The sequence below is a fragment of the Trachemys scripta genome, chromosome 10 (genome assembly GCF_013100865.1).
Source record: "Trachemys scripta elegans isolate TJP31775 chromosome 10, CAS_Tse_1.0, whole genome shotgun sequence".
NCBI lineage: Eukaryota > Metazoa > Chordata > Testudines > Emydidae > Trachemys > Trachemys scripta.
The window spans coordinates 43,297-55,605 of NC_048307.1; the positions used below are offsets into that span (position 1 = coordinate 43,297).

General features: G+C 40.4%; 1 protein-coding gene across 7 annotated transcripts in view; it reads right to left on the minus strand.

Moving 5' to 3' along the window:
- Window positions 1-12,309, minus strand: part of UNKL (unk like zinc finger) — a 130,694-nt gene that overhangs the window by 36,460 nt on the left and 81,925 nt on the right. For all 7 annotated transcript variants that reach the window (XM_034784602.1, XM_034784600.1, XM_034784601.1 and 4 more), the window contains one exon: window positions 1,350-1,527. In XM_034784602.1, the coding sequence (XP_034640493.1) occupies window positions 1,350-1,527 (178 nt within the window). The remainder of the gene's footprint in view (window positions 1-1,349; window positions 1,528-12,309) is intronic.

The window sequence follows — 12,309 nt, forward strand, 5'->3', positions numbered from 1 at the left end:
GAGGGGGAGCGGAAATCTGGCAAATTAATTTAGTTCAAATGAAAATCAGCGACTATTTTATGCAAGAACTTGGGATGGGGCCTTATCCTTATGGAATATTTTATGAAGAATGCCTGCCATAAGTTCCTGTATTTCCCCAATTCTTTTGGCCGATAATTGCTACTTAAATATTATCTTCATGGATAAATATAGCAAAGAGCAAGTTGCCAACAGCTCAAATGGGGCTCTCATTAAACTTTCTAGGACAGTAGGGCAACCTGCGGCCTGCACGTGGCCCATCAGGGTAATCCGCTGGCTGGTCGCCAGACAGTTTGTTTACATTTGCACGGCCACCCACAGCTCCCAGTGGCTGCGGTTCACCATTCATGGCCAATGGGAGCTGCGGGAAGCGGCGCGGGCCACAGGGACGTGAAAACACATTATAACTGGTACCAGGAAAAAATACTTTCCCTCAAAAATCTGAAAATAAAAACAAAAACAACAAGCCCATATGCCAACAGGCAAAAACTATACTAACTATAGTAAATATTAGTAATACTAATTGTTTACAATTATGTAAAAAAATAGTTCTTGTGAAAACAACGTGGAGTCTGGTGGCACCTTAAAGACTAACAGATTTATTTGGGCATAAGATTTTGTGGGTAAAAAAAAAACCATTTTTTCAGATGCATGCAAGTTCTTGTGAGTGCATCATGACACAGACATTGCCAGCTACGGGTGGTGAAGGGGGATCTGATGGACAGTTGGGCATGCTCTAGGATTTATGCCCTCAGTACAGGGCACAAGGACATTCAGGGCACATGCACAGCCCCGATGGACGCTGCTGGCCAAAAGATTCCAATCTCATGAGCATTAAGAATGGAATATATAGGGACAATCACTCAAAGAAAGAATTCACATTTCTATTAATAGAACATAATCGGCAATTACACTTGCTGGAATAAAATAGTAAAATAATATCCGTCCTCAAGTTCGATGGCATGAACTGATCACCAGCAGGAATCAGGAGAATAACCCCTCTCCTATAAGAGCACAATTAGATACATTATCAAAGTTTTATAACTTCTTAAATATTGGCCACTATCAGAAACAGAATACCAGATTAAATGGTCCACTGATCTGTTCCAGGTTGATAATTCCTAAATTTCCATCTGAGAATTTACAAAAGCTGCTGATTTGGAAAAACATTAAAATCAATTCCAAGTATTAATTTTAATTGCAGATAATAAACCAAATATGTAAAAATGTAACCGCCCTTTTCAGTATGCATTTTCTGAACGTATATTAAAATAGAATAATCTTGAAAAAAATACAAAACGTGCAATAAAAGAGGAAATGCTCAGACTTACCTATAACTGATTCAACTGTATTACTGCCAGGGTAGAATGGGAGAGCTTTGGCACTGATAACTGAGAGAGCTGTTGGGGATGAATTATCTGATCCAATACTGGAAGCCAGACTAGAAGTTATACTGGAGGTTATACTTGAAGCAAGTGGATTAACCACTGAAAAAACACTGAGATGGTTCTGTTTAAAAATATATAAATAAAATAAGCAAAATGCATTTGTAAACAAAATTATTAAAATAATCTTAAAAACAAAGATTTGGGAGACATTACATAGGTTATTTAAATTTGCACAACAGAGAATCTATGGAATTAATGAATTTAGGATCATGTTCCTGTGAATTTGGCAGCAAATGTGCTTGACACAGCTAGCACATTCCAACAGTCTGGAAATTGCTCCCAGAAAATATATGTCACAAAGGCAGTTATACAACAGGCTAGGACAGTTGGAGCCTGAGGAACAATTCCAAAAGAAAAAAAATCCATGCAAGAGGTGACTGAGGTCAATTCTGTATTCCCATATAAAAATGATCATAGAAATTTGAGGCGTAAAAGACCTAGAGGCATTAGGTCATTTAATCCATTTCCTAGACATAAACAGACCGACTCATACACCTATATCTTACTGAAGCTAGTGTCCAAGTTAGCTAGCGTAGTGTCAAAATATGACTGTACATATGGCGCTTGTACCCCTGTGCTGCTTACCTCTAGCTGAGCCCTGTTGACCCAAGGAAAGAGGTTAGGTCTTTGATTCAAGATATTTTTTTCCCTACAAATTTATTAAATGTCACCAGTTAACATTCTGAACAGGAAAATTAAGTTTCAAAAAGTTTGGAGTGAGTTTGTGCAGAACCCAACTTTTTTTTTGTCTTTTAATTTAAAAAATTAACAAAATAATATCATCAAGTTTCAATAACAGTGTATGGAACAGTAACTTATTTCATTGGTGCCTATGACTCAGGAGCACTGAATCTGCATTAATACATTAGTTCTCTGCTGAAGTGGTAAACTGATTTGTACCAATATCTTTGGTGGTTTCCAATCAGATTTCAGACCTGGACATACTATGGAAACGAGACTGGTTGTAGAACTGATAAACAATTTCTATACGGCAATGGACAAAGGCCAAATACGCATGTTGATACTAGTAGATATTTTTGTAGTTTTCTGATCCTGTCCATAAAGGGGAACTGTTGACTTGTCTCAAGATCTTGCACAAGTGGATAGTGTATGATACTGACTTCATCAATTTCTTTTGCGTGCATCTCAAAGGGTTATGGTGGGAGTTGCATCTCCTTCTTGAAAGTTCGATCTAAGTCTGCATTTCTAGTGCACTACTGAATGTGATGTCTAGCTCTCAACTGTGAAGTCTCTTAAATTCTCAGTTCAATCACCTCTTTCATTCAACCTATGATAGAATGCTTGGAAAGACTGTTGTATGCAATGTAGCTGTAGCCATGTTGGTTCCAGGATATTAGAGAGACGAGGTGGCTGAGGTAATATCTTTTATTGAACCAACTTCTGTTTGTGAAATACTATAGAGTATGCAGTGTCATCAATATGCCAATACTCCCAGATCTACAACTTTGCTTCCCAAGTATCCCAGTGTTTGAGTGAAACAGGAATCTATGAAAAGTAGCCAGGTAATGAATGAGACAGGGGACTGCAGCAAGAGAAAGGATGGTCTAGCGGTTAATGCAGTTGAATGTCACCCTGAGGCATGGATAGAATCCTATTCCTTTGCCACAGAATTCCTATATGATGCTGGGAAAGACATTTAAATCTAACACTTACTTCACAAGTGGTCACCAATTAGGTAGTCCCCATTTTCTAGGTGCCTAACTTTAGTACTTTTGTAAATCAGATCTTAGGTCTCATCACTCTCAGCTGCAACTGAAGTCAATGGGAGTTATATTTTGAACCTATAAAGTGCTATAAAATATTAAGTTCTCTGAAAAATCAGGGCATAGGCATCTCAAATTGGGCACCCAAAAATTGCGTACTATTCTGAAATTAATGTCTCTGTGCCTCATTTCCCCATCTGTAAATGGAAATAATAATACCACCTTACCTCATAGGGATGTTGTGAAGATAAATTCATTAATGTTAGTGAAGCGTGAAAATTCTACCATCAGGAGTGCCACAGAAAAGTTCATGACGAAATTAATAATTCCATATTCAGAGCATAGTTTGAATGGTGTGCAGTAAATACAGCATGGAGCCACATGGTGAAGATTGAGGATAAAACAAAATATTGAGTATCTTATGATGTAAGCACCATTCATCCTGTGCAGTGAATGAGGAAAAAATAGTATGTAATCATATTCTTCAAAACTGTGTCATAACTAAGGATATGGTTTGGTCATGGAGGTCACAGATTCCATGACTTTAACAGATCTCTGTGACTTCTTCGGCTCTGGCTTCAGCCCCAACCGTGACCATACCCTGATTTTGTATATTTTTACCATGACTGCTCCGTGAAGTTTGCCTAACTTTACCGTGACAAAATCATATCCATAATCATAATGCACAAGGGGGCAGAATTAAGAATACACAGGCCACCTTAATTGTAGCATTTCCTACATTCTGACTGTTTGATTTCCAACATTAAAAGTATCTTAATGTAATTTTTGGTATGTAGTTGTAGATAGAATGAGGTAGAACTACATTTATTACCTAATCCTGCAAACATGTACACAAGTGTTTGATTTACATGGGACAACTTATGTGTGAAGTTATCAGGACATGTCACGTGCATAAAGTTATCACATGTGTAATTGTTTGCTGGATCAGGGCCTTAGTTTGCACCTTAACAGCAGCCCAGTATTTGAGACAACTATTCTCAGCACACTGTTAGCTATGCTAGCCAAGTATGCATGTGCAGTGCAGTCTTCCTTCCCTTAGAACACTGGTTAAAAGTATTAAAAAACCCTATACCCCCAATATTACACATGTACAAAGTAACATTTTCAGTGATGCACATCTCTGCCCAATGAAACCAAGCATTTCTAAAGAGGGCTATTTCTCTGCACTTCCTAGCCCCAACTGTTTTGGTGCTCGCATGGTTAAAAAAAGTGTAATCACTTATTTTTAAGTGGGAAAATGTTTTCTCACTTGTGGACCTAAATATGATATAGTTGTTTCAGCTCCAACTTTTAAAAATCATCTTTAGGGAGAGACAAGACCTAGAAGATTTCAGCCAGAAAGAGAAAGTTTCAGAAATGAAAATAGGGTTTATAATAAGAATAATCAAGCAACCTGTACTATAACAGTCACTAGCACTTCAATTCTTATTCTTATGGATTGAGTTAAACCTTGTTGTTATGGGTCAGACATGGCTACTGCATTACAATCAGGATAAATGTAAAGAAGCCATTGTAATCAGGTGGCTGAAACAGTAGCAGTAGCACCCAAAACACAGGCACATGGCAAAACTGAGTAGAAGCTAAATCTGAGTAGAAGCCCAAGGGATTTCAAATGCAGGGGCTAGCACTTTGATTGGTGAAACTGTTTTGGTATCTATGTGAGAGAGTGAGCGTGAAACAGCACAAGCTGAAGCAGAGAGAGAAAGCCAATCAGACAGTAACAGCAGGCAGGGTTGGCTTTAGGCCGATTCCCCCAATTCCCCGGGGGGCCCCGCACATTAGGCTAATCTGGCGGCAGTCCACTCCAGCGGCATTTCGGAGGTGGGGGGCTGCTCCGGGTCTTTGGCGGCATTTCGGTGGTAGTGGGATCCTTCAGTGCCGCGGAAGACGCGGACCCCCCGCTGCCGAAGTGCCGCCGAAGACCTGGAATCGGGCCCCGCAGGTCCTAAAGCCAGCCCTGACAGCAGTTTGGTAATGTAGACCTGAGAGAACGTGAAGAGAAAAAAGCTGGCTGGGTACAGAGTGCTATCTCATAGGCGCCGACTTCTGCTGGTGCCGGTGGGTGCTCGACCCGCCTCTGCCCCCGACTCCACCCTGCCCTGCCTCCCCCTTGCTCCCATTCCAACCCCTTCCCCAAATCCTCGCCCTGGCCCCACCTCTTCCCCACCTTCTCCCCTGAGCACGCCGTGTTCCCGCTCCTCCCCGCTCCCTCCCAGAGCTTGTTACGCTGCAGAACAGCTGTTTTGCGGCAGCAAGCGCTGGGAGGAGAAGCGGGGATGTGGCGCGCTCAGGGGAGGAGGCAAGATGAGGAGGGGGGGTGGGGAGCTTGGCTGCCGATGGGTGCAAAGCACCCCCTAACTTTTCCCCGTGGGTGCTCCAGCCCCAGAGCACCCACGGAGTCGGCGCCTATGTGCTGGCTGGAAAGACAGGTTTGGAATAGCAAACGAAGGAACTGTCTCCTGTTGTTTGCTTCCTACTGTGTTCAGGGAAACAGGACTTTGTACATTCTTTGTAAATAAACAAAATTGCCTGAAATACCTAATGTCAATTTCTCCTCCTAACTGGAACAACCTGCAAAGATCCCAAATTTTTGGCTAGCCACTCGGGTCAAAAGTGGTAACATTACATTCAACACTTATACAGCACTTTAAATATGCAAAATCCTGTATAAACAAACCAGTTATGCTTCTGTTTTTCCTAGGCTTTGAAGATTAAATAGCTTCATAAATGTTAAGTATTTATTAATTATTGTTAGGGCCTAACCAAATTCAGGGCCATTGAAAACGCATCACAGACCATGAAATCTGGTCTTTTATGTGCTTTTAACCCTATACTATACAGATTTCACGGGGGAGACCAGCATTTCTCAAATTGGGGGTCCTTCCCTAAAGGGAGTTGCAGGGGGGTCATAAGGTTATTTTAGGGGGGTTGTGGTATTACCACCCTTACTTCTCTTACTTCTGCGCTGCCTTAAGAGTTTAGCAGCTGGAGAGCAGCGACTGTTGGCCGGGCACCCAGCTCTGAAGGCAGTGCCCAGCCAGCAGTGCAGAAGTAAGGGTGGCAATATCATACCATGCCACCCTTACTTCTGCGCTGCTGACTTCAGAGCTGAGCAGCCGGAGTGGTGGCTGCTAACTGAGGGGGCTCAGCTCTGCAGGCAGCAGCGCAGAAGTATGGGTGGCAATACCATAACTTGCCATCCTTACTTCTATGCTGCCCAGCTCTGAAGGTAGTGCCGACGCCAGCAGCAGCGCAGAAGTAAGGGTAGCAGTACTGCAACCCCCCCCCCCAATAACATTGTGCCTCCCCAACTCCTTTTTGGGTCAGGACCCCTACTATTACAACACTGTGAAATTTCAGTTTTAAATAGCTGAAATCATGAAATTTACTATTTTTAGGGCTGTCGATTAATCGCAGTTAATTCACGCCATTAACTCAAAAAAATAAATCGTGATTAAAACAATTAATTGTTAATTGCACTATTAAACAATAGAATAACAGTTGAAATTTATTACATATTTTTTGATGTTTTTCTATTCAAATATATTGATTTCTATTAGAACACAGAATACAAAGTTTACAGTGCCCACATTATATTTTTGATTACAAATATTTGCACTGTAAAAATGATAAACAAAAGAAATAGTATTTTTCAATTCACCTCATACAAGTACTGAAGTGCAATCTCTTTATCATGAAAGTGTAATTTACAAATATAGATTTTTTTTGTTACATAACTGCACTCAAAAACAAAACAATGCAAAACTTTAGAGACTACAAGTCCACTCAGTCCTACTTCTTGCTCAGTCAATCACTAAGACAAACAAGTTAATTTACATTTACAGAAGATACTGCTGCCTGCTTCTTATTTACAATATCACCTGAAAGTGAGAACAGGTGTTCGCATGGCACTTGTGTAGCAGGCGTTGCAAGGTATTTATGTGCCAGATATGCTAACACTTATATGCCCCTTCATGCTTCGGCCACCATCCCAGAGGTCATTCCTCCCTGCTGATGATGCTCGTTAAAAGAATAATGTGTTAATTTAATTTGTGACTGAACACCTTGGGGGGGAACTGTATGTCTCCTGTTTTGTCTTACTCACATTCTGCCATATATTTCATGTTATAGCAGTCTCGGATGATGACCTAGCACATATTGTTTGTTTTAAGAACACTTTCACTGCAGATTTGACAAAACGCAAAGAAGGTACCATTGTGAGATTTCTAAAAATAGCTACAGCAATTGACCCAAGGTTTAAGAATCTGAAGTGCCATCCAAAATCCGAGAGGGATGAGGTATGGAGCATGCTTTCAGAAGTCTTAAAAGAGCAACACTCAGATGCGAAAACTACAGAACCCGAACCACCAAAAAAGAAAATCAACCTTCTGCTGGTGGCATCTGACTCAGATGATGAAAATGAACATGCGTTGGTCCGCACTACTTTGGATCGTTATCGAGCAGAACCCATCATCAGCATGGAAGCATGTCCTCTGAAATGGTAGTTGAAGCATGAAGGGACATGTGAATCTTTAGTGCATCTGGCGCGTAAATATCTTGCAATGCCAGCTATAACAGTGCCATGCAAACATCTGTTCTCACTTTCAGGTGACATTGTAAACAAGAAGCAGGCAGCATTATCTTCTGCAAATTGTAACCAAACTTGTTTTGTCTGAGCGATTGGCTGAAGTAGGACTGAGTGGACTTGTATGCTCTAAAGTTTTACATTGTTTTATTTTTGAATGAAGTTATTTTTTGTACATAATTCTACATTTGTAAGTTCAACTTTCATGATAAAAAGATTGCACTATAGTACAGTATGAGATGAATTGAAAAAACTATTTATTTTGTTTTTTACAGTGCAAATATTTGTAATAAAAAATAAATATAAAGTGAACACTGTACGCTTTGTATTCTGTGTTGTAATTGAAATCAATATATTTGAAAATGTAGAAAACATCCAAAAATATTTAAATAAATGGTATTCTATTATTTTTTAACAGTGTGATTAATTGCACGATTAATTGCGATTAATTTTTTTAGTCGCTTGACAGCCCTACTATTTTTAAGTATCAGAGGGGTAGCCGTGTTACTCTGAATCTGTAAAAAGCAACAGAGGGTCTTGTGGCACCTTTAAGACTAAGAGAAGTATTGGGAGCATAAGCTTTCATGGGTAAGAACCTCACTTCTTCCTCTGTTGCTTTCTATTATTTTTAAAATCCTATGACAGTTAAATTGACCAAAACGGACAGAGAATTTGGTAGGGCCCTAATTATTGTTTATCTAGGTTCTTATATGAAACCCACCACTGCGGAATGAGTGATACCTCTCTGGCATCTGAGTGGTGGGGGAACTGGAGAACAACCTGAGGTTCTGTAGCCAGGCTATACCATAGGTTCATCTTCAGGGATACTAAGAAAGCTAGCTGTATTAATACAGTTAGTTATCTAGTCTGGATTTTGTCACTAAATCAGAGTTGCCTTTGTTTCTAATCCTTACTCGTTTCTGTTCACTTTTTTTCTTTTTCCTTCTTTTGGACACTATGAATGTTATTTTCATAGGTTTTAAGTCCATTAGGGGCCATTGTGATCATCTGGTCTGAGCTCCTGCATAACAAAGGCCATAGAATTTCACCCCATAATTCCTGCTTCAAGTGTAACAATCAATTCCTCCATATTACTTGACCTGACTCAGTTCAAACCTCTATACATCTCACCCACTCCTACCTTCTTCTTCCCTACACTCCTCTTTCCATGCTATTCTTTTTATCGCCTTCTCTCAGCTTCATACTTTTTTTCATGCCACCACTTGTTATCTATCAAACGTTCTCTCTACTTCTTAAAATCCTTCCTTTAAAACCCACTTCCTTCCAGAAATCCTTCCTATCTTGTTTTTTTTCCCCCAGCAGTTTTATCCCCATACCTTTCCTTACCTGAATTTCTGTCTTTGTGCCTGAGATTTGAAGCTGGTTGGGGCAGACAATGTGTCTTGCTATGTTTTATAATAAATAAATAAATAAATAAATAACTACCTAGTTCTTATATTGAGCTTTTCATCTGCAGATCTCAAAACACTTTCCAAAGCTGGTCAGTGTCATTATCTCCATTTTACAGATAGGCAAACTGAGACACAGAGAGGTGAAGTGACCTGTCCAGGGTTACCCAGAAGGCTAGTGGCAGAGTCTGGAATAGAACCAAGGTCTCCTGAATCTCAGTCCTGTGCTCCATCCACTAGGTCCTCTGAAGAGAAACAAGAGTCATAAAAAGCTGTGTTCTTTTTCTGCTGTATATAAAAGATAGTAAAAAATATTAAACCTCTCTTTTTTTATCCCCTTCCTTTGCAAGTTGAGAGACATCTGAAGATCTGCTTACTTTTCTGAGGTTCAATCCTGTGCCCTGGGCAAACACTCCTATAATCTTCTAAGGATATCCCCTCTATAATTCTTACCAGGACTTTGCCATAACCAATGAAGAGATCATAGATTCATAGATTCTAGGACTGGAAGGGACCTCGAGAGGTCATCGAGTCCAGTCCCCTGCCCGCATGACAGGACCAAATAAATGTCTATCAGGGATGGTCTAGACAGTATCTAACCTACTCTTAAATATCTCCAGAGATGGAGATTCCACAACCTCCATAGGCAATTTATTCCAGTGTTTAACCACCCTGACAGTTAGGAACTTTTTCCTAATGTCCAACCTAGACCTCCCTTGCTGCAGTTTAAACCCATTGCTTCTTGTTCTATCCTTAGAGGCTAAGGTGAACAAGTTTTCTCCCTCCTCCTTATGACTCCCTTTTAAATACCTGAAAACTGCTATCATGTCCCCTCTCAGTCTTCTCTTTTCCAAACTAAACAAACCCAATTCTTTCAGCCTTCCTTCATAGGTCATGTTCTCAAGACCTTTAATCATTCTTGTTGTTCTTCTCTGGACCCTTTCCAATTTCTCCACATCTTTTTTAAAATGCGGTGCCCCGAACTGGACACAATACTCTAGCTGAGGCCTAACCAGAGCAGAGCAGAGCGGAAGAATGACTTCTCGTGTCTTGCTCACAACACCAGCAAAGAATCCTTCCCATATTTCACACTGAGCGCAGCTTGTCCTGAGATAGGATTTTAGGAGATTAGTTAGTGGTGTATGTATATACATGATTATTCTGTATCTCATCTAATCTCATCTTGATTTAAGAAGTGTTTGGCATCTCTTTATGGAGGTGGAAGAGGAGGGAGACAGCTTATACTGAGAACACTTTATATGGTATACAGGCTGCGAAGTGATGCCGGGTATTTCCTTTGCCTTTGGGGGAGTTCACTGCCCTCTCTCTGGGTAATGCCAAGCCACCTCTGTCAAAGAGGATTTATCTCTTGTTCTTCAAGAGATGCCAGAAGTGCATTTTTTTTTTGTACTGCATCAATTTACACTAAATGGCAGGCACACAAATGCACAAACATTTCCAGGGACGAGCACAGTTGAAAACATAGCACAGATAATTCACTAAAGTGTATTTACTGTAGTTTTGTTTGGGAAGTGAGTTAACTTTTTCCCTAGTTATAGTTAAGAGATTGGATTTTTGATTTAACTGATAAATTAACAGAAAGTAAACAACTGATTTAAAATGATTACAGAAAAGATAACGTTCATCACTGAAAAGAAAGTTTCAAAAGTGGGATCCCATCTACATTCAAAACATTTTTAAAAAGCTAAGCTATCAAACCTGGAATTTCATTGGAGCCTGTTATACACCTTTCAGAACACTGTCTCAGGGCTTGTCTACATGCAATGTTACTCCACAACACAACAAGACAGGATGTGAATCCACAGCACACTAGTTTGCCTGTAATATCCCATGTGGACATTGCTACAGCACACTAAAAGTTCCATAGTACACTGATGTACTCCAGTTTCAAACAGCAGTACATCAAAAGCACATTCAGAACTTTTAGTATCCTGTAGCAGTGTCCACACAGGACTTTACTGTGTGGCAAACTGGTGCACTGTAGATTCACTCTCTGGCTTGCTGTGCAGTAACGTCCCACGACAACAAGCCCTCAGTATTATGGTTTACTGTGAAAACTACACTGCACATTCTCCAAAAGAATTAACCTATAGAGCAGCGCGCTAGATGGACTTTCACTATGAAGTTTCCAATCATTTTTAAATGTAGAAATTTCATAGAATCCAGAATTGTAAGAACTCCTGTACTATCTAGTTCAGTAGTTCTCAACCTGGGGTCAGCAGACCTCTGGGGATCCGCAGACTATATCTAAGATTTCCAAAGGGGTCCATGCCACCATTAGAAAAATTTTAAGGGTCTTCAAATGAAAAAAGGTTGAGAACCACTGATCTAGTTAATCTCTGTACTTGGGCAGGTTTGCTTCCTCTTGGACATTTTCTACTGCTTTATCCAGCCTAATTTTAAATATCTCAAGTGATGGGGCTTCAATCCCTTGTGAACCTGCACTGGGACGGCTACAATCTACCCCTACATATTACTTTCCTCTTTAACCACTTGCTCACAGCTTTTCTGCTCCTCATGCATTTAAAATCAACTGAAAAAGAATGATATCTTCATAGTGGAGCTACACATCAGACTGTAGTGAAATGGCAATAAAATAAACACAGAACAAAAATGAAAAGAGCAGCCTCACTGGAATTCTATGGGCATCTGCCCAGTAACTCTCAATGGAGAGAGGTGACATAGAAGTTCATGGGCACAAGAGAGGCAATTAACTGTTTTCTTGTTGAGAGAAAAAAGTTACTAACCTTTCTGTAACTACTGTTCTTTGAGATATGTTACACATGTCCATTCCACTGTAGGTATGTGCGTGCCCTGAGCACAGCAGCTGGACATTTTCCCCTCACTGGTACCTGTCAGGGCAGCTCGGGTGCCTTCTGTTGCTGCATGCTCATAGAGCCGGTATAAAGGGTACAGCCAATCCCGCGCCCCCTCAGTTCCTTCTTTCCGGCCAATTCCGATGTAGAGGAGTATTAGAATGAGACGCACCCAGTTCTGATTGATCTTTTGTAGGACCTTGTGCACAAGCGGGACAGGAAGGAGAGAATAGTACATGTGACCTATCCACTGGAATAGGAAGGCAT